Below are 23,711 nucleotides of genomic sequence, written 5' to 3' on the forward strand. Positions count from 1 at the left end.
TTCCTTAGCGCGAGTAATATAGAAGTAAAAATGTTCCAGTTCGCATGATTAGGTCTCTTAAGGTTCGAAACGGTAATATAATACTAATGTGTTAATACAAGATAAGACTTTGTTTGAAAACACATTGAAACACTGAAAATTTAATTATTGAAAAAGTTATTGTCGTAAATATGTTGGACTATTTCTTTCCGCGGAGTAAAATCTTAACATCGATATTTTTCCTGTACAACGAGTAACAGCAAATCACAATTCAGCTCTTTTTGTATCTGTTTGAACATAAATTACTGTGCAGACGTCTGTTGTTTGGGTTTACAGCAAGTAAAAGCATGCAGGTCAATGACAAGTTCATATCGGAGTTCAATTAACTGTTAAGAAGTTCTTTTAGTTGAGCACTTTTCCGTTGCTTGCAGCGGCAACACAAACTTTTCATTTCCTTCGAGACACAGGTGATTACCAACCAGGGGCAGTCACGCATAGCTGAACGTTTTACTGTTCTCATTACTAACCCTACGGAAGAGAAAGAAAGAGAATGAAGGGAAAAAAAGTGTTGTTCACATGATTCCACCCGCGCAAGTGCCAAACGAAAGCGGTTCCTTCACGCAGTCTGTTGCCGAACAGATCCACGCAGTCTGACATCTACAAGCACTCGAGACACTTCTGAGTTCGAGAGTAGTCGTGTAAGGACGCGACCCCCGGCGAGTTTAGCTAAAGCAACGCAAGCGGACAGGCAGAGCGCGATGACTCACGGTGGGGTTAGGCTGGGAGCACGAGGAGAGTAGCAAACAACACACGGGGCTAGGTACAGCGAATATCATCAGCTGGCCTAACTACACAAATGGTGTACTTTGAACTAAGTCTGTTGTTGCCATCTCGGCCGGATAGCGAGGGGAGGTCGTCACATTTGTAAGGATAATGCAGACGAACTGGTGGACATCGCGTTTTCTTCGCACCTCTGTGACGGCAGGTGTTGCAACGAGACACTTGCTTACCTCGGTGTTACCCATTGTGGTAATCGTCAGCCAGGTAGTTTCCGCCGTACCTCCGCCGGCAGCCGCGCCGGAAGCCGATAAGACTTCGCCTGCAACAAGAAATAAAGAAGGTAAGCAGTTCCCTTTTGGTAATTTGTGTTTGCAGATCGAGTTAAGCGGGTGGCCAAGAATATTGATTTGGCTGGGGTGGATACATGCACGTGAATAAACCTCTGAGTGTTTATCTGACTATCGCAGTTGTCTTTAGTCTCGACTTTACTAATTCCCTTATGGGAGACTTTAATATGTTTTCATGTGAGATTTCTCTTTGGTTTTTAATCTTCATTAATAAATAATAATAATAAATAAATAAATCCACCAATGGAAATTTTTTGAATAAAAACGTGTAGCTAAGCGTTAGGTAGAATTTTGAAATTGTTTTTCGAAGTTCAAGACACATTTTGTCCCAGCAAACAAAGTTAAAAGGAAAATGTAAGAGGATTATCGTGCTAAACATTAATAATAAATTCAATACAGACGAGCTTCCTTACTAACCCCGTTGTTGCTAGGGCACGTATACACTTGTTACTTAAGATAAAAAAAGGTATCCTTTATTTATCATCAGCAATAGAAGAAAGACGATTGGTAACAGTTCTTTGTCATTTTAACTTTGAACCACATTTCAATTCTATCTAAAGTCCACATAAGTGAAGAAATGCACAGTATTTGCATTCTAAAACCATATTTTAACTTCAGTAAATCGACACACTCAGTTGTATAGTTTATATTCAACGTACATTGATCATTATGAAACCAAGAATATTTCTTTCAATGTGATTGTATGGCTTACAATTAAGTCCATTGTTGTGCGCGTGCTAGAATTAACATTTGGTTGTGCTGTATTCGCTCCACTTGGAATTTGATCTGAATATTTTTACTTGCAATGAATGCAAAGTCCATTGGCTTACACTCTGAAAGGCTAATGGTATCAACCTATAGGAGTTCGATGTAAAGCCGAGGCAGGTTGAGTTATAGAAACACGTGACTAAACTATAAGTATTATATCGTCGTCATTGAAATATCTCAGAAATTCGTATTAAATATTAGCATGGAATTTCGTGAATGCAAATGATTCTTATAAGTTTGAGTTCTTCCTACATAAACTATGCAGCAACTGTATAAGAGTTAGTCAGTAAAGATGCCGACCGAATTTCTTGTCTGTACATCTGTTAACTAAGGAATGTGAGTCTCAGTATAATAAAATCAGAAATTAAAATGAAGTTAGCCATAAAATGCAGCTGCAGTTATTAAGAACCAAATTGGCCAATGTGATGATGCTTACATTATCGATATTATCCGTATTTTTCGCTACTAAATAGCACATATCAAGGAATGGGGAAGGAAATGTACGTAACATTACAGTGTGGTAGAGCTATTAACCAGTGTTAATTGGTAAAAAGTAGGTTGTCTAAAAGGTAGTTTATTGTGAGATTGTCTGATATCACCAGGGAGTAATTAAAACCACAGGTGAGTACCTTGCACAAGAAAGTTACTGGTTGGTGATAAATGTATTTTAGTCTTTCCTATATGAGCCTAATCCAAGCTAGCTTTTATTATAAGTAAAGCTAAACACTCACCACAAGGTATGACACACCATAATCATAATGGACAGTTTACACAATGATCATACAGAAAAGATTGTAATTTACTTAAATCATATAAATTTTCTGACTCGAGCCATTAAAGTGAATTATACACAGTTTTTACAAGGCAAACAAGTTTCGTGTAAATTCTAAGTGTGATTCATTCTTTGAGACTCGATAAGGAAATACTTGATGCACAGATAAGGCTTAATGAGTCCACTGAAAATTATCATTTCGTTTTATTATTACGTTATTAGAAAGGTCCCAATGACGAATTTCCCTGTGCTAAGGTAACCGGTTTCTTCATCTATCTACAAGTCCCTTGATGTCGTTAAAAAAACGTAATAGATGAAGTCATATTTGTCCTTGTCCGGACCTTAAAACACCCCATAAAACAACGACAAAGAGAAGGGAAAGTTTGGCAAAGTAAACGGTGAGATCAGATATCAGCGTCTGTTCGTCTCTAGCAGCAGGTGCATCACTAGCGACCTCTAAGTAACCTGCAGGCATTTCCTCTGTTACTGCTCGCATAGCTGGTTGCCTTCCACGGTTATATATTTTAGTCACTGTCTTCCTATGTTAGCGGTAAAGACTGCATTCTCTAGGGACTAGACCTGAGTAGAAACACACCGTTATTTATGTATATACAGCAAGACAGAACTATTTGTTTCCATCAAATCCTGAGCAGAAGAACGACTCGCTTTGGTCTCTGAGATATAGGCAAACCGGTCGGACGATTACTGAAATGTGCTCTGTCGTGTGAGTGCACAGAGAGTTGTGTGTTTTGACATTAGTTAATGGAATTAAGAACTCTCTGGGACGTAAACACAGCAGCTGGTCATCAATTTAAACGTCAAGTCAGATGGAAATAGATTTTAGCTTGAAGTGGGTCACTTGTGTAAACCGCTTTGGCTACATGCAGGGGATTGCAGCCAGAACACTGGAAAATCATGAGATAAAGTGACTTCCCAGTATGTTGAAAAGATTTCAGCTAATAAAATCCAGCTTTTTTTTTTCTTTTTTCCTCCTTAGCATAACGAGGATTGGAATTGCTTTTACTTTATTCTCGTAAGCATCTGTTTGCATGCAATGAATATCCATGGAATAGGGAAAAAAGTAAATTCAAAGGATAGTTAACAGGACAGCTGCTGCAGCCAAATTGCAAAAGACTGATTCACAAAATTTTAAAGGTCTCAGATTTTTATCCTATGAGACCGAAAATGTATCAGCTCAGTTATATCACTCTTAATCACGCATTCTTTGAATAGAATCAGATAGGACTTCCTTGACTCTCAAAGGGAGGACAAAGACTTTGCGCTACAGTTTCATAAATGCCACTAACCAATAAAGATAGTGGTAATTTTACAGTTCGTCTACGTTAATGTTAATGGGAAAAAAAGTTAATCAAAGTAGTCTTATGTATGTATAATAGTAAAAGTTGAAAATATTTGTAAAGAATATCAAGCCATTATTTGAATGTGCCGCAGAGGCTATAACGATACTGGTGACATGTGTACGAATAAGATAAAACCAGCCACTTAACGGTGACTTTCAGATGTTAGTTCTTAAATAGCTAGATAAAATTGTGAGAGAGTAAAGATCAAAGATAATAGTATTTGGACACCTAAAACAAATGCCGTGCTACGGATTTTCACATCATGATATTTTTTTGAGATTTTATTTTCAATTTCTTTTCACATTCTGTTGACGTGGAAACAACAAACTGAGCAAACAAACTTTTTTTTTTTTTTTTTTTCAACAGACTCCTTGAAACTGAGCGACACGTTGTTTTGCTCAGTTTCAAGGAGCGAAATAACGTGGCGCTCCTTGAAACTGATGTTGTTGTTTTTCATTTATGGCTGAAGCAACCAATACTATGACGTCTTTCTCCATTTTGGAAATGTTTATTATTATTACTTGACAGCTCCAAGGAGTCCAAAGACTCATCGAGGGAGGGCACCTACTCTATAACTCTCCAGCTACAATGAACCACAACTACACCAACGCCATCTACCGCCCACCACTCCCACTAGTATTTTCAGGGACAATCACAAACATCCAAGCCCAAGGGCGGGATTCGAACCCGCAGCCTTTTGGCTGGAGAGCGGATACGCTAACCACTCGGTCAACCAGGCTGGCAATAGTAAAATATAATATAATATAATAGTAAAATACTCATAAATAAATGAAGGAACCTTATTTCACTCTGATTATCCCCATTAAAGTATTTAAAAAATATTAAAAATATGCTGACCACGTAAACGAAGATAGGCATACTGATGCGGAACATGAAAGTGAATGTGACTTGTGCTGTTTTGATTTACATTCCGAAATATGAAATACTTCACTGAATAGACGACGTTTACTTATATTAACCAAAGAACAAAATCGAAGTGATTATGCTAATATTATTAAGTTAGATTCGGAATTAAGATCCAATCATAAATGAGAATTGAAATAGGAAAGAAATGAAATAAAACAGCTTCGTGTTTAATTTCATTTCAACAGCAATCAGAGAATGTTTCGACAAATAGGCCTTATCAGAAAGGGGAAAAAAAAGTATATTTCAGAAGTATCTCAGTTAAACAAGGACCTGGTATCTTATTTTATGTTTTGGACCAATAATTCCATTCTTTTTTTTTAACCACAATTTTTAGTATTAATAAAAAAGGCTCCTATTATAATGTGCTTAATACTATATTATTCTTTTTAGTCTTAATTTTTCCCAGTGCGAAATGGGATCAAAAATGTCACAAAATTAAACTTTACAAATGATGAGTTTTAGGAATGATATCTTTTACAGAAACATTAAATCTTTAAATTTTACTCAAATTTGAAAATTTAAAAACTATAACTTTCATTTTTGTGCTTGTAAAGCAGCTGAGATTACAATAGATAATGCAATTTCATTCCCAGTTCTTGTTTGTACAAGTATATCAATCCGTTAATCTACAGTCTTTCAAGACACGTGCAAGTCCTCACCCCTCGTACCCGACGTTGATGTTCTAAACTTAGAACTTACTGCATTTTTGAGACGAACATGGGGCCATGTTAATGACCTCTGACTTAAGTCACTGAAATAGAAGAGGGTCAAGGCTGGGTATTGTCGCATGACTTACAAATCCAACTTTTCATTTCGGCACTGAGAATTTGTCATTAAAACATAACAAGAGTATACCATGCATAATAATAAATAAACCTGAAGGAGAAATATCCAACACAAATGGATATATGAAATAAAATCAGATGAAGAAAAAAAATGTAGTTGAAAAAAAATTATAAATTTGGGAAAAAAATAATAATATGGAAGAAAGATATGAAACGTGCGTTCAAGAAATGCATGAATACTATAAAGACAAAAGGGATTAGGAAAGCTTATAGACAACGGACAAAGAAACTTAGCTACACGGTCTGTCTGCAGTAGTTTATTCCTAGTGTCAAGGACGAACAAGTTCCCTACTTGGGCAGCTGGTTTCTGCACTGTGTGTCTGACCGCCTCTTGACTTCTTGTTCAGCACACGTGTAGTTGCCAGCCAGTCACGTGACAAACACTGTCCCTCAACCAGCCAAACAAGTTGAACTCGTAGCGTGGCCAATGTTGTATTTACAGTACTGACGGCCATATAGCATCCGTTATTAGAATGCATGCATTCCGATAGATTTATCCTATTCTAACGGGTTTTTGAATCTAGAGATTATTGTAGTTATATAATCTGCGTATCTCGATCCCTTCCGAACACAAAATTGAGCTATAAGCTATTCACACCTCACTTCTCAATAAGTGGACTTTTTGTTTGTAAAGTATAGCTTATGCCTTTTTATAATCGTCTTGATTCATCAGTGGAGATGACACTTTATAAAACACCATCCCATAATAAAGTACTACCGTCTATTTTCGTCACTATTCCAACATATACGTTCAATCAATTGCAAACCTTTCTTAGGTTCAATATATATATATATATATATATATATTTTTTTTTTTTTACTGCTATTAAAAAACGTCTTAAACAAAAATTCGAGAACGAATATTTCCTACTAGGTTTATAGAACATCCATCTATAATGTTCAGTTATATATACTGCCGGAATTATACACGCATTTAAAGGATAAATAATTTTTTGCTTTAATCTCGCGTAGTATTCTCTGAGCATTACAAAGCATGGAAAGAGAACTGCAAAGAATAACGCAAGCGGCAGCATTTGCAAGTGCAGTATTAATCTAGCCAGCATAGTAGTAATTCACTGTGTAACACGTATTTTCTCATTTATAAACTTGTTACACTGTCAGCTCATTTCATTTCCTTAGCTAACAATTCATAATCATCTCTGTTTTAATGTTAGATGTGATGTTAAACTTATTAAAATTGCATAAGCCTAGTTCACTTTTCGTGATTTTTGAAATATATTCATCTCGAAAGTTATTTTGGACTTCAAATCCAGTTAATTCGTTCCTGGAGCGAGCTCGTAAAGCGAAAACTTATTTCTCATAGACGTAATGGTAACAAGAGGGGTTATGTTTTTAACAAGGAAATTAGACCATAATAATAAACAGATAGTAATAGATAATAGACCAAAAATAAATAGTATTTTGCACAATCATTTTTAATCTTCAAAGTCATTCCGGCCATATGATCTCATATTTTGTTTCTTATGTTATTTCCTCTTCGCTGTTTCTTTTTATTAGCATCACTCTCTCCGTAGTAATAACTTTGTTTTGGCATACGCCACAGTATTAATGAGAAGGCTGAATTTGAAATAAGACAGCGAAGATAAGATACACAGCCACTCTTTATACAAAACGTCAGCATTGCAATATTTTTATGCTATGAGTGAGACTCTCCCGTCTGCCTGAACAAATACACACACAATTGCATAGTTATGTGTGTGCTTTAAAATGCTGTATATATTATGCTTGTTTAGCATTTATTTATTGCAATCAGTGCTGATATTTTTAATTTTGCTTAAAACTTGAGATACTTGAGAAAAAAAAAATGACGTAAAATACCTAGGTCACATTTCGATGTCAACTTTCTTCGGTTTAAAAATGTTTTGAACTTGCCAGACTGACATCCTCAGAGAGAAAGAAAGAAAAGATATACCTACAGAGAAACTTCACAACAAAAAAGAAGGGGGGAAGGAAGAGACATTGTACATAGGCGTGAGGCGTTTTGCGTATTCACACGGGAAGTAAGCAATGGGTCCAATCACCTTTGCACCGGAGTCGTGCAGTTCCTACTTATTCAGTCTCATGAGAAAAAAAGTGCAAACAGGCAGGTAAGATGCCGGTTACCTTTTAAACATCAATTATATCTGCATGACTCCATTCCAACTTTGTAGAGGGGGCCTTTCCTGTTCATAAACCTACTCATTTGGTGGTTCTCATAGAAGAATAAACATGTTGTATTGAGCGAGATGAGGTCCCTCTTATTAAAAGCTTTGAATGCTGTTATTTCTCTAAAATTAACATATAGGCATACAAATTGTTGCTTATAGCCATCTGATTTATTTTCACGAATAATTAATAATGATTATATACTGCTGCAGTTGGTCTCGATTACGTTCTGTGGATAGAAATGAATATTTTCTGGTAGTGTTAGCAGATCAAGTTCTAGAGCGACTACAGATTATTTGCCCTTTCTTTGTGCGGAAATGGCTTGTATCGTGTTCTTTTCTTGCACGTTTGTTTCATTGAGGTACCTTTTTTATTCTCTTCATTGCATATCATTTTCTTCTCTCATAGATTTGAATTTCATTATTTATTTGGGAAGTTTAAGTGATTTAGTTTCTATTATCCTCTAAAACCGACGCACTGATCTCGTATATTCTAAAATATTTCTTTTTATTCGAAGTTTTTTTTTTTTTAATACATAGAATAGCAGATAGTTCTTCTTACTCTTCTTTTTAATTCGTTCCCCGAAACTCATTTTTATTGTTTTAAAAGAGAGGATAAGACGGGAGAACACAGTTTAACTGATCTCACTACCTTAGTTGCACCCGTAATCGAAATAATCAACCTCCAAAAAAAAGTTGAAATATAATTAATGGAACTTGAAGACGCCCTACTCAACTGGATATGGTGGCACTAGGAGATTTTGAAGATTCTCGCGACTGGAGTTTAGTGACCCCGCTGCTAAATAATAACTACTTATTTTAAACACAGCCGCATCCATTTAAAAAGTCATCTTCATGCAAAGATCTCTAGACCTTGCAACTTTAATTGTGCTGCTATTGTAGGAAAGAGAACAGTGTGAAGAATACAATTTAGCGATTGTCCTTAGAATTGCGTAAAGTTTATGATAATGTTTTATATAAAACTAGTGTGTGTGTGGAAGAGAAATTTATATAATCATATACATGGAAATTTGCAAATTACAATTTTGAAGTATACAAAATTATAATTTTGTATACTTCAGATATGAGAAACTTAGATTTAAGGCATCTTTGTTACATTTTTGAGCGAGTAAAATTAACCTAAAGTTAAAATTATAAATAAAAAATTTTTAAAAATGTAGGACTTGAAATCTGCATACGATTGCTAAAAAATCAAAAACATAATTTCATCATCAGTTGTACAAAAAAAAAAAAGAAGAAAGAAATCGATTTTTCTATGAGAGGAGAGAAATGGGAATCTTTTCTGAGCACCAAAATAACCATTAATTCAATTGCTGTTGACAAGTTACCATTCAAGAGACAATAGCTGAATATTATTACTTATTGTCCTGAAAATCCGCAGTGTAGGGACTCATTTTAGAAACTGACGAGCCACTGAAATCTTCCCACAAGTGGCTTTAGAAATATGATTCATTGTTCTCACCCCGAGCGGAAGTGGGACAAATCTCTAAAGCCCGGATTTGATTCCCTTTTCAACTCTCTAACTTTACTTGTGGTGGTGGTAATGAAAAACCTTTTTTTTTGCGAAGACACGTGCACTGATTTTTTTTTTTAAATAGTTTAGAATAGCAAGCGCAATATATTTGATTGTACCGAATTTCATTTGAATTTGAAGCCAGTGATTTCCTCAAACATCGTGCGAGAGGGAAAGTGTGTGTGGTGTCCCTAGTAGGGAATTGTATACACAAAGAGGAAAGGATTGTTTACTTTGTGACGAATACGTAGTTGGTTTTAAAGTAGCCTCCCCACATCCTGAGGGAAATTTGGAATAAGCCTTTAAAATGAACCATTGATCATTGTAGTCCAATCTTCAGAGGAGAAATTATACAAAAGGGAGTGTTGTAAATCTGAAATTATGCATTGAGTTTACATTCACACTAGTTGTATTGCATAGTGAGGTTGTTCATAGCTCGTTGAATTACTTTCAGGGTCACTGGAACATCTTAGTTACACCTTCAGATAAAATGAATGAATTCTTTGGTTGGTCTTTACAAAACCTCTCATGCGTTTTGAATTTTCTGCGTGTGAGGAAAATTACATCAGAAATTCAATTCCACTGCAGAAAGTCGTGTTTAACCTCTGTGTACGGTAGACGAATTTACATATCACACACAACTACGTTGTGACCTGTTTTGCTGACCTTAGCTCACTTCACAGTGGCTTAAATCTGAATAAAAACGTTTAAATTATACCGTATGTGCTATTCTTGCGAAATACAATAGCGCACGCTACCGTTTGGAGTTTTATTTAAAACATTTTTCTGATTTGTCTAAAATAAGCTCCTTGACTTGTTTCCATTCAAACTAAAAAATTAAAACTTCGATTCCATTCAAAGTTCCGATGTTTGCAATTGCCAAGGTTTTTGTATGTTTCCGCATTATTGCAAAACTGTTATGGTAATCCAGTAAATTAACAACTGAAGGGTCTTATTACAATCTAGAGTAAGAAAAGTTGCTCAAAGCGTCTGATATTAAAGACATCCTCAACGCCCATTAAAATAAAACGAGTGCTTTGTATTAATCAATAGAATGTTAATTATTGGAGAAGGGTCAACGCCTCGTGAATCTTACCAACGTTCGTAGCAACAATTTTTCCTGAGTAAACAAATATGGAGATCGATAACGCATATTAATTTGGGTTCAGGGCGGTAATCCCAAACTTTTAGCAGGTTTGCAATGTTAGAGAAATAAATTGCAATTGTTTAGTTACAGGATACAGCCCTAGTGCGCGCGAGAGCTTTCTTTCTTTATCAGCACTTATGTTTGGTTAAGAAGGGAGCAATATTGCAAATAAATTGCCTGGGAGAGCCGAATTTAATCCAATCTAAAGTAGTGTTATTAAGAAGGTGAACGTTCAATGCTACTAACCAATTTGCATCGTAAGCATACTATACTACTATCAGCTAAGATTATAAAAACTCACTAGTAATATTACTTTATTAATTAAAAATCTAAGCCGTTCCATGTTTGTATACGTGGAAGGAAAAATGTCTATCCAATCTTTCCTTTAATGTATGTTGGGCCTAGTAGTGTCATTTTGTTTCATACAGTTCCGATTAAAGCTATGCGAAGGCAGTCTCCATGATCTTCTGTATCTCTGTACGTCTTAGTTCTTCAGCATAAAATCCCGTTAACTCATGAGATTAGCAAGCTTGCCTTCAATTGCAAAATCCTTCGAAACCAGTTCTTTCAAACCACTGAGTTATGCATGCCCAGAAACTTAATATTATTTATGAATTCAAAATAAAGCATAATTTAAATTGAAATCTGTAAGATCATCTTTTATTTCCAAGAAACATTTTGCTACAATTTGATTTTTCCTTTCGGAAAATGCTTTTGATATCTTAGAAAAGAAACATTTGATTTGGTTTCAAAAGTTACGTAAGTTGTTGGTGATGCTGAATGTTTAGCACTTCCATCGACGAACAAAGTGGATTAAAAAAAAACTGGGCCATGAAAAACTGAAGCAGTGATCTGCAAATTAGCTGATCGAGCTGGGAATCTCGTTTGAATCAAGTCAAAGCATGCTGATACAAAATGTGATCGTGCAATGAGAACGAAATACTTCATTCACTTTGATTTTCACCCTTTATTCCATAGATCGGATCATATGTGATTCCCCCCCCCCCCAAAAAAAAAAAATCCAAGTTGGTATTGAAAGACAAAAGAGTTAATGACATCATCACAAGTGGAAAAAGGAAGAAAGGATGGTAAACTTGCTGAGTTCCAAAAACACGGGACCTTGCAAATATTTCAGTTCGAAATGAAACTGCTTTGCAGGTTTGGATGGGGTTTTTTTTTTTTTTTTTTTTTTTTTTTTTTTACACATGGTTTTGGACAGGGCCGTCGCCGAATTAGATCGCGCCCTGAGGCAAACAATTAAATATAGCCCTGATGGATTATAAAACAAAAATATAAGAAAATCTCCAATTGCTATTTTGTTTTTATTACAAGAGAAACTAATGCAAAATGATTACATAATAATATTAATTAAATGTTTGCTCTACGGGGATATCACACAATAAAACTGTTTATAAGCTCTTCTAAATTTAAATTATAAGCTATGTCCACCTCTATCGGTAGAGTTGCTAGACCAACCAATCTTTCTTGGGTCATTGTTGTTTGCAAATCATTTTTAATCAGTTGAAGCTTGGAAAAACTTCTTTCTGCACTTGTTACGCTAACAGGAATTGTTAGCGTAGCGACGGCGCCTACCGCAATATGGCTGAACGAGCGCCCTTATTATGCCGCGCCCTGAGGCAGGCTGCCTCTATGCTACACCCTATCGAAGGTACTGGTTTTGGAACTGTGAAGGCAACTAAAGCTATGAAGACAGTATGTTGCATGTTTTTCTTGTTGGTTTGTCTGTTTAGCGTGATGATAAAACCCTGCCCCTTTGTGTATGATATGTAACTACCTGTTAAAGAGGATAAATATCATTTAAAAAAAAATGATCGCATTATTTTGTAAAGTTGAAAAACATGCTAAGCCGATTGAGCTTAAATTCTAAGGAGTGTTTGCATTCCCAAGTTGTAAGTACTTTTGTTTAGTTCTTATCCAGTACCGAGTTTGAATGAAATTCATCAAAATCCAAAGCCTACGTATCGCATTATAAACTAAACAATAATCCCTTTAAGAACGATCCCACCCTTCTTGCTACAACTAATTGATTGGCACGAATATGAGGCTGTGGACAGAAATAAAATGTGTAAACATTTTATGAAATCTCTAAAACCATCGACTTATAAGTATACGCTGTTGGATTTTAGTGTGTCTTCAATGAAAAACAAATTAGCAACAACTCCAAAAGCTTTTTAATTTCTTTTCACAATAACTAAGCATCTTCATCCATTAATCCGCTTCGCTTGTAAATTAACAGATTAAATTCTGATAAATGAAAGTATAATGTAAATAAAAAAATAGTTCCAAACTTCTAAAAGGAATACCATAAAAGCTCATTCGTTATAAATGAAAATAGCTAAACCTATTTAATGCAGACGAGCAAATGCAGTATAGAGGGAAGCAACAATTTTGGGAAACTAATATTACATTAACAAACAGAATATTGGTTAACAGCGTTGTATATTGGATCGTAGAGAACAAAGAAACCTGATCTCTATAAATTAGTCGATGGCACTCAACATTATCAAACATCTTGAGATTAAAGCACAAAGAGATTTACTGCTACAAAAAAAGTACTTCTTGGAATTGTTCTTTAAATGGAGCCTACGTCTTTAACTAAAGACTCCTCTTTGAAAGTTCTAATACGTTCGCTGAAAGCCTGAACTTCTTAACACAATAAGGAAGCGAGGGGGGTCACAGAAAAAGACCATTTTATACTAGACGACAGACCACCACTTAACGAGAAAACCACACACACACACACACACTTGAGTGTGTAGGAGCATTGACCCGCAGTGCGTTTTTACTGAGGCCGTAGCCAGAGATAATAACAAAATCATCCCCAAGTTCTCTTAAAGCATAATCTAATCGGCTCTTGCTTTGTGTCTTAACATTGTTTGCGCCGTTGTGGTCTAACACGATTGTATCCCAGGCACATTCCCGTTCGTGATATCTTAAGACTTCTTACAGTTGTTTCTATAAGTGTATTGTCGTTCTGCCAGATTCCTGTTTAGTTCTATTTTTCATGTTGTTTGAGATTCAAGGTGATAGAACTCGGCCTGTTCACTCTAGAAGTTTAAGAATGCAGACATTCGTCATGTTAATAGTACACGTTGTTGTTTCTATCTCTTTTGCAGAACATGCTTAAAAGAAGAATAGGTCATAGTTTAATCTGAGAACATAAAGTTTTTAATATGCCTACGTCATTGTTGAAACGAAGCCCAAACGTTAGAGAAGCCAAAGAATGCATTATTGCCGTAGCAACAAATACATTGTAAGGATTCTCTGGCAACAAATGATGTACACGCATAATTGTGTAAAAGATGGTTCAGAGACAAAACCTTTGGCTATAATTCTAGTAACGAGTTATGATTTTATCCTTCCTATTTAAGATAATAAACTCGGAAAATAATCAGTGGCATTGACCTGCTGACTATATTCTATTATGTTACTTTGAAATAATTTCTCATGGGATTGATAGACCAACATTTCTTAAATTGTTTGTCAAAAACATTTTCAGAAATCATTATTTGAACTCGAGAAATACATCCTACAATTCTTTTTGTTAATTTTATTATTTATTTATTTATTTAGTTGTGATGGGGTATTTAAATATTATGTCAGCTGTGTTGGGAGGGAAGAGAGAATCGTACCAAGCATGTTATTTGTAGACCACAATTCTTATACGAATTTTTAACTAAAAGTTGGCATGAGCCAGTACAATTTTCCAAACTGACTAGATAGCTCTCGGATGTCTATTTTCATGAATAAGTTTTTATCCTTTTTATATTTCATCAGTTTTATCCGTCTGTTGATCAACAGACGTCACTCCAAGTTTGAACTTGGAAATCAAGAGGAAATCTTTTAATATCTTGAAGATTTCTAAGTCAATTTATCCCATTTCCAAGCAGAATTTGACACGCATACGCTGCTCTTTCAAACTATTACTTCTCACACGAATACAAACAACTTGAAAGCTAACGTCGAATAACCCAGTAGATTTCGCTCTATCTACACCTAGTGGAGGAGTTTTATACTAATCACAAGTAGTGTCATCTACCGGTTGGATAGGAAAGTTTTCTCACGCTTGGTATTACAACAATATACTTCATATAGTTAACTAAATCCGGTAGTAGAAAAGCAAATATCTGAGTTTGAATTGCTTTTTTGGCCTAAACAATGAAATACTTCAGTAGGTAGTGTCAATCCTGTTAATCGGTGATTATAGTGATCAAGGCCATATAATCTATTTTTACTTCTGCATTTTCAGGTGCAAAGTGCAAACTGTTAGTAATTCATGTCGGAAGCCGATAATGTGGTTGATATTTTATCAGCTGATGAACGTCATGGAAAAACAGCAGCGCTTGTTTTAACCTGTTTATTTATTTTTTAACTCTCTAAATAATCCATGGTTTTTCATCAAAGTTAGAATACTCAAATCCAGAATGTGAGCACCTGCGCTTCAGTTTAGGAAGATGGGGACTGCCCTGAAGCAATTAAAATTTTCAGGTTGACTTTTGTCTCTTAAAATTTATTTTTAATTCTTGGCAGAGAAAATTTCTTAAATTACAACTCTACATGCGCACAAGTTATGAGCATGATCTTTACAACTCTCACCCGAAGCTACATCTGATTCATTTTCCAGTGACGGAGTTTCGCGCCTTTTTGTCGTTGCCAACTTAATCTTCATCCTCACGCAGATTTTTAAAGTTTTTCTTTAGGAAACGCTTCTCGGATGAAAACGGCTCATTTAGAATCTTGTCGTACTAAGGTTTTTTTTTTTTTTTTTTCTTAAACAAGAAAGTGTAATCCAGTCTTAAATAACATGTTTTTTTTTTGTTTTTTTTTCTAACCTTAAAAACAGCATAGAAATCTATGAAATTCACAAATTTCTTAGATCGAATTATGATTTCACTGAATTTACTAAATTACCTGCTGTTGATCTTCCATATGAAGTTTCGTTAGAATTTTGTGTAAATAAAGGGTGAAAGTTCTTTAAAATACGTAAATAATAAATAGCCTCCGTGCATATGCAACGCCATAAAATGTTACTTGCTCCAATAAATCCCGGCGGTGCTTATTGGAGTAATGAACAACTAGACACTGCGGCCTTCGACGGAAAAGACTAGAGTTCGATTCTCATCTTGACGACTAAAATCTTTATATGGGGACTCGAACCCTGGTCTTTTCCGATCGAAGGCCGCAACAAGTAATATTTTTTTGTAATATTACTTGCTCGAATTACTTACAGTTTGAAGGTGAGTAGCCATCTCATATAGAGGTAGAATGGTTTTATCTCAGAAAGTCAGGATTTTTGTCCCGCATACGGGTAAATCGGGTCCCAGTACACGCTACACACTAAAAAATAAATACTGCAACGGTAGATGGCAGTGTGTGTGTGTGTAGTTGAAAATAGTGACGTAGTGCCTAGATATAAGAGTTTTGTGTAGATAGAGGTTTAAGTAGCGTAGACTGGAGTGACCTCCCACGATGAATCCTTAGAGGTGTCACGTAATATTATTGCTGCTTCAGAAAAAAACGGAGTTCCAAAGAATATTTGGCTGATGTCAGATTGAAACGCAGAAATTGTAAAAGAAGTGGAGGAATGTCATTCACTCTAGAGAGGAACTGTTGCTATCCGTCTTGTGAGCTGGACTATTTTAAAATTAAGGTAATTGTCTTGTTATGTAGTTATTTTTTAATTATCGGTTTAAAGATTTGTGTTTAAAGGAGAAAATAGATTTTGAACTTTTAAAATTAACTATTTAGAATAAATGGAATTTTTGTAATCTGAAAAGCATTAAAAGAAAAGTTCTTAAAAAGAGTTTAAATCAACCAAATGAGAATAAAAATATTAGTTTTCTTTGGCCGTGAATTGTCATTGTTGGGGAAAAAAAAGACCGCATTTGATTCTAATTTGAGCGAGTGTAGGTTTCTTATTGATTTGATTTCTTATTTATTATGATTTCTTAAGAATTGATTTCTTATGAGTAACCCTCATAAGAAATCAATTTCTTATGAGGGTTACTCATAAGAAATTGATTTTTCCCCCTACCCCTCAGGGGTAGAGAAAGTGATCAAGTCCTTTAGAGGATTATTATCATTATTTGTCATTACTTTTAAGAATGTGTAGTCTAAGATTTTGTTTGTTTTACAGCATATAAATAATTAGTGTTCCATCAGCACTTGAAGAAAACATTTGGGACTAGGAGGTAACGACCTCATGGTAACTTGCAGGCATATCCGTTCAGAGTAGGTAAGAAAGCCTGAATCAGTCACATAGACGTGGAAATCCGTGTTTGTTCGCAGAGTAGCTTATTCGATAGATAGCAGGTGTCACTGACCAGCCCGATCATCTTCCGCTCATAGAATCACCCCCCCCCCTCACTTTATTTCGAAGCACTGCTCAGTATATAGGTGTTGCTCATGTGACAGTAATCAAATATTTTTCTATTATTATAGAAAGCTGCTTTTTTTTATGTGATGATTTCACTTGAGATGATTACTACGTTTTTGTAGTCACTTTGAGAAATAATTCTACAAACGTATACCACGATTAAGCTCCGGATGTATTTATAATTCTTTTTATCCCGATTAAAATTTTTTAATTTGATAAATTCTGTCTGTTTAAGGAAGTAACTGTTTATAATGTCGACATCACAAAAGCACCTGCAAGAATATCCCATCAGTACCAGTGTGCCTTAATGAGGTTGCAGTTCGTGTCCACCAATAATGAACCCAGGTATTGCCTCACCGCTTTTGATCGGCTTCAACTCACCTTTCAAGATTGATTTCATGTGAAACAGCATATGAAACACTATTATCCTAATGAGGAAAGCTGCCCTTTCGAATGGAACTGCAAAGACAACAGTGGCATGCGCAAACAACTATTAGTATAATAACTAAACAGCATGCCAGAGCATGAGTATTGGGTCCTCTACATAAGGTCACCTCTACTATACCATTCAATCTTGATCCGAAAGCATTTCATTAACTGAAGGGCTTATTTCTCTTGTTCGAACGTTCTCGAATAACAATAGTTCAAAGGGCTTTTAGGTGGGGCTTTAAACTTTCTGACAAATGTATGTAGATAGGAAAGAAATGCTATTAAGAGAACACCACATTTCGATGGAAATTAAATGCCCATTAAGTTGGATTCTTGTTCTTTGGACTGATCCTCTGATGTTTACAATTCTCAGTTTTAAATGTTGGTTATGTAGATAGTAGTTAGCGTAATGACTGCACAAGTGGTACTCCAGATGTAATCAGATCTCAACAAGGTCTGCAACGAAATCGAACTAAAAATGTATAAAAGCTTTAAAAAAATTGTGTAATAAGGCGACAATGTCTAGCCGATTTTCTTACGTCGAAGACATTTGCAGTTTAAGAAATGTAACCAGAAGGATAAAGAAAAGTCTCTTAAACAAAAATATCTGAAAAAATACTTAGCTATAAATGTTTCGTAGTAGTTTAATGAGCAAATGATAAAACTGATATGTCATTGTAATAATGTCATTGATTATGTGCCATAAACAGTGCGGACAGTATTTTGAAAATAAATTAAAGCTTTGCAGCTATTAAAATACCGTTTTTATTTATTTATTTTTAATCCCAAACAACATTTGTGGCGTAAGTTTGATTCAAATGCAAAATGTTTTTGGAAGTAATAGCGCGCATTTGACCACTGAGCTAATGACAGCCGGTTTATTTCATTCTTGACGACGTAATAACCACCTGTTGTTGACATGGAAACATCGTATACTTCTTTTGAAAGAAGAAAAAGATAGAGACAAGAACGTATGGCTAAGTAATAAAGGTGACAGGTGTTCCTCACAGTGCCAACTCGCGAACTTGTAGCAACAGATAAACGAATATATTTTAAAAAAAGAAAAGGAAGAAACATGACCTGATTATCTTATGAACAAAATACTATTTCCGTGAAAGTATAACGTTATGTTATATTACCCCCCCCCCCCCTCCCCCCAAGATTTTGGACACTCTCTCACACACATACCTGAAACACCTTACATCAAGACAAGTAATTAAGAAAAATAAGTTAAATCTAGAGCCAGCATAATGTTAATTCGGCATTGATAAATACAATTTTTCATATTCAGGAAAATCATGTGGATTCTGTTTTTATTCAGCAATTTCTAATTTTTATGGTATTTTGTTTCTTCTGACCTGAAACATCGAAAAGTTTCTAAGAAAATACTTCAGCTTTGTGACTCGATATTATTTTTGCTACCTCCCCCCCCCCCCCCCAATTCTCTCACAGTGTAGTGCTCTCCAAGCCTCCTTTCCCCTGCATCCAGGAATGTGACATTTAACTACGACCCTTATAGGTTGTTGACACCTTATCTGACAATCTCCTTTTTATGCCCTGTACGCATGCTCTTAACAGAGCCACACTAGCTGAGCAATTATTATTAAATAATTTTGATAATTTATTCAATTATTAAATTTTAAGCATTTATTTCTTACGATATTCTTGCAATTAATGCATTTGTTACCAGTATATTAAGGTATGTTTAGTTGAATTCAAAATACCAAGGAATAGTTAATCTCAGTAATACGACAAGCATCACGAAAAGCACCTCGCAAAACTTTCTTTCTGTGATTTATTTATTAATTTATTACGTTTTTAAATGTTTAAGCAAAATTCGGAAAAATGTTTTAAAACGATAAAAGCAACAATTCCGCTTTAAGTACTATTTTTTTTTTCCCAATTTTTTTTTTCAAAAAATAAGGAAAATCAAATTGTCGACAGTACATTTGAGCCAGCCAGATATTGCCTTTAAGTTCAATTTTTGTGATAATTTAGTCACAGTACAAGAATGCTGTTATGAAATTGTCTGCAGTTATTTTCATCTTTTCTATCGTGTTAATATTTAATTAATTACGATTAAATTACAAAGAATCTATCATATTCTTGAAATATACTCCTCTACAGGCAAATTATATTCTTGCCTGTAGAGAAGTATATATCAAGAATATGATAGATTCTTTGTAATTTAATCGATCGTAATTATTATTAATTAAATAAATGATAAAACTTTGTCATTTCTCAAAGAATTTTTTCATGTGTTTCCATGACATCCTATAAATATTCAGAATATGAAATAATTCAGTTGGTCAATGTGCCGGCAACATTCTTAGGAGTAGTTCACATGCTCGAGATCCGTTGGCATTTGGAGAAAATATTACCTAAGTTCAGGAAATGGACCGAAAAGTATTTATCTGTGAAAGTTGATATCGCCGCTGTATTAAACGATAAACTGTCGAAGGTTTCTCTAGAAAAAACATCAAATTTAGTAAGTTAACGAAATTGGTACTCGTAAAAAAATATCCGTAAGTGGATAATTGAAATTGAATAATCTTATCAAGCGATAGCTCTTCCGTCGGAGTTCCGATATGACTTATTGCAATAAACAGATTAGTTCAATTACAAGACTGCAGTTACGATATGAAGATGAGTGCCATGGCTACTGCGATAAGAAAGGTATTGATTATTGTCGCGTGCTGCAACTCATGAAGAAGAGAAAAATAAACTTCAATGCGGTCGGTCACTGAAAACAGAACTAGATTCGGTAAAAATGTGAACCAGTTCGTTGTTTGTAGTGAGCGCCACAGTGCGGAAATCAGGAGTAATATTAGATGTTAAAAAGATTGAAGATGTTAGAATATAATTAGAATCGCCAGTTATTTAAATGAGTAGCGCAATGTAGCAAAATGCTTATACAGGATATTAAATACAAATTGTTCTCCATATTATGATATATATCATATCATAAAGAACTACATTGACAAAGACCGTTGTTGAAAAAGGTGACTTTTACTCTTTTGAAAAAAATCGAGACTAATGGGGGAAAAAATCCTGAAGTTTCAGTTTTGGAGTTCTTCACCTAGTCTGAAAACTTTTTTAAGTCGATTAATAGCCGGCCTGGTTGGCCGAGTCATCAGCGTATCCGCTTTCAAGTCAAAAGGCTGCTGGTTCGAATCCCGCTGTGGGTGGATGTTTGTGATTGTCTGTGAAAATACTAGTGGTGATGGTAGGTGGTAGATAGCGTTGGTGCAAATGATGATGGTAGTTGCGGTTCGTTGTAGTTGGTGGAGACAGAGTAGAGTAGGTGCCTTTCCTCGGACTTCGTGGAGGTGTTACGTAATAATAAATAGTATGAATAAGCAATCCATATTGATAGAACGAAATATTACAATAGGTGGACTCCTGATCACCTTGAGTTTATACACGATACGTTATGAAAGGTCAAACTTATTAAAATAAATTAAAAGAATTCTTCACTGATTAGGGATTGAATAAATCTTTTCCTAGTGATTAACAGTCCATCTCCCACAGCCCCTTAGGACAAGGTGTAACTAGAAGAAATTCACAATATGAACCAGAGATATACTGCGGTATGATAGTTCTAGTCGAGCAGGCCGTGTGTTTAAGGCATAATTCATACACATATTAATAGTAAATATAATCCCATAATTCTGGTCCGCCAATTAAAAAAGTTCACATTTGACGTCCGTAGACGGTGACCATAGTCCGTAGACTATGATCACTGTCGTACCTCATATGGTTTTGGCAATGGCGTCTTCTGCTAGAATAAGTGGTAGGGTCGCAGATTCTGTTTCCACACAAAGTTTGTAGGACAATCACAAATATCCATACCCACGACGGGATTTGAGCCCCGTAGCCTCTTGGATGAAAAGCGGACACGCTAACCACTCGGCCAACCAGGCCGGCTTTAGATGGAGTAAATTACCTAATTAGGGTTTTAGGCAATTTAATGCATCTGTCTTGTCATTCCGCTGCTACATCCTTCAAGAGGTATTTTATATCTGTAGAAGTGTGATCACGGGGTCGGTTGCCTTGTGATATGAGGAACCCTGCCATGTCCATATGAGACCAACTCATCTTTAGCTGACAAGCCCTGATAAAAATTTTTTCGAGTCCTGAGCGGGATTGGAACCTAGGTGTTTCCGACCAAAGGTTCGTCTAAACCAACTGATCTACGGTGGCCCTCGAAACTAATAAGATCAAATCTTTCTTTTTTTTTTGACCCACTGCAAAACATGAAAGTGATTAAATCTACAGGCATTAGGCATAAGTCCATATTTACTTCTCAATCTCCAGTCAAAATTGTTATATTGTCTAAATAACGTGTGTTTTGCTAGGAAACATACATACAATTTCATACTCTTTCCTACACGATGCGTACTACGGATATTTTACTTTTTAGAAGGTATATAGAGGGAAGCAAATCACTAGTGTGCTATGGACCTACCAAAGTCAAAAATCACAATTTTATCGAAATTTGAGATTCTTATAAACAGCCATTATAAGGGATACAAGAGGAAATAGGCAAAGAAGAGGGGTGCGGTGCATAATAGCTTCCAGGATATTTTTCAGCGGACACTGACTTTCTCTTGGAACACTTCGCTTCGTCAAGCAATTTAATTAGTTGTGTGCGGACATGGCCCTCGTTTCCATGGCTACCACGTTTCTGCTGCGAAAGTGACACTCCATTGTTAGTCTGCCTATTTCGGATTCCGTGCAGAACCGAACGTGCCTTCTGAGCTTGACATCTCTCGTGCTGGGGAAGGTTCATGTTCTTATTGCACGCCAAGATGTCGACAGGGTAATTTAGGAATTGTTGAGATGGCGAAAGGGCTGACCCCTTTTGACCGCTTGCACGGAACCTCGTCACTTCGGACGCTGTCGAGGATGCTGTGATAAATGACCGTATCACGGCTCGTAAGATAAATGGTGCGTTACAGTTCACGAGTGCCATTTGTTGTGGCTGCAAAAGAGGGAAGTGCGGTTGGAACACACCAGCTTCCCGACAATAAGCATCGCTCTTTAATGTGCGGTGAAAAGGGCGGGTGGGTTCGTAGATTTGTCAGTTTCATGTTGACCCGATTAAACATATGTTTGCTATCATTCCTTTTTAGGCAATCCTAGAAGGTTCAGAGCGGTTATTATCCCTCCCCCCCCCCCATTCCCCACGCCCTGAATCAGTAAACAACCTTGATGAGTTTACTCATTTCCCTCAGCTTGATGCCAAACTGGTTGTTGGCGTCCGTTGACTTGTTCTCATGAATCAGTCTAATTCTCCCCCCATCCACCTTCTGTCTGGATACTTTCTTTCACTCAATGGGTGTTTTCGTTCATTAGTCTAGCTTTCCTTTTCTTAAAAAAAATAGTTATGTCAACCATCTTGTATCTTCACATATGCATTAACGTTTTCCTAATAAGACGCCTTGTTTTTGAATCTCTACGAATATGTACCTTATCTAGCAACATAGTTAAAATAACCTTTTGGTTTACAGTTCATTCCCGGTATTATTGGTCGTTATATAGTCTACACTTTTGACTTTCTAAACCATCTCCCAACTTTATTCTGCTTAAACAGCATTCCTACAGAAATTGGCTTTTATACTTTTCTGCCGAACATGTTGCATGATTTGCATTCTAAAGAGCGTTTTGCAATGCGGTGCATTAAACTTACACCGCGTCGTGACAAGTTCTGAAGCATACCGGTGTAGTCTTTATAGAAAATGTGACGTAAAAAGATCGGGAAGAAATACTATTTTTATCGACATGTAATCGTTTTCTTTATTCCTCATTAAGCCTAACTTTTTAATAATTGGATCCAAAATGTAAACTTTTTTTTTTAAACTATAAATCAAGTAAAATTAGAAAATAACCCAGCATTTTAAATATTCAAATAAAACAATTATGGAACGGTATATGCACGATAAAGAAAATATCAAGAAATGGAGAAAGTATACACGCACACAAGAGTTGAAAACGTTCTAATACTAGAAAATATGTTTATTTAAAATATAACTCAATAAAAATGTGAAATTTCAAATGACTAATGATGTTTTATTTAATTAAATTAGAAAGTTTTGGTAGTGAAGGACAAACATGAAGGAATGTAGAAAATTATAGGTAAGTTCAGAGCATATTAATTAAATTAACTGTAAATTAGTTTGTAAGGTTGGATGAAGTATTTTCTTGGTTGGTGTCTGGCACGCATCACAAATGAACTTTTTGTGTTTTCCATTGCTGTG

At 35.5% G+C, this 23,711-nt stretch overlaps 1 protein-coding gene across 1 annotated transcript in view; it reads left to right on the top strand.

The window, feature by feature from the left end:
- The first annotated feature begins 449 nt into the window (after positions 1-449).
- Positions 450-23,711, top strand: part of LOC150110641 (uncharacterized) — a 75,603-nt gene continuing 52,341 nt past the window's right edge. The window contains exon 1 of the mRNA XM_090395417.1: positions 450-1,099. Within this exon, the coding sequence (XP_090251543.1) occupies positions 913-1,099 (187 nt within the window). The 5' untranslated portion in view covers positions 450-912. The remainder of the gene's footprint in view (positions 1,100-23,711) is intronic.

The sequence above is a fragment of the Typopeltis vanoorti genome, chromosome 1 (assembly GCF_054136105.1).
Source record: "Typopeltis vanoorti isolate ZY-2024b chromosome 1, IOZ_Tvanoo_1.0, whole genome shotgun sequence".
Taxonomy (NCBI): Eukaryota; Metazoa; Arthropoda; class Arachnida; order Uropygi; family Thelyphonidae; genus Typopeltis; species Typopeltis vanoorti.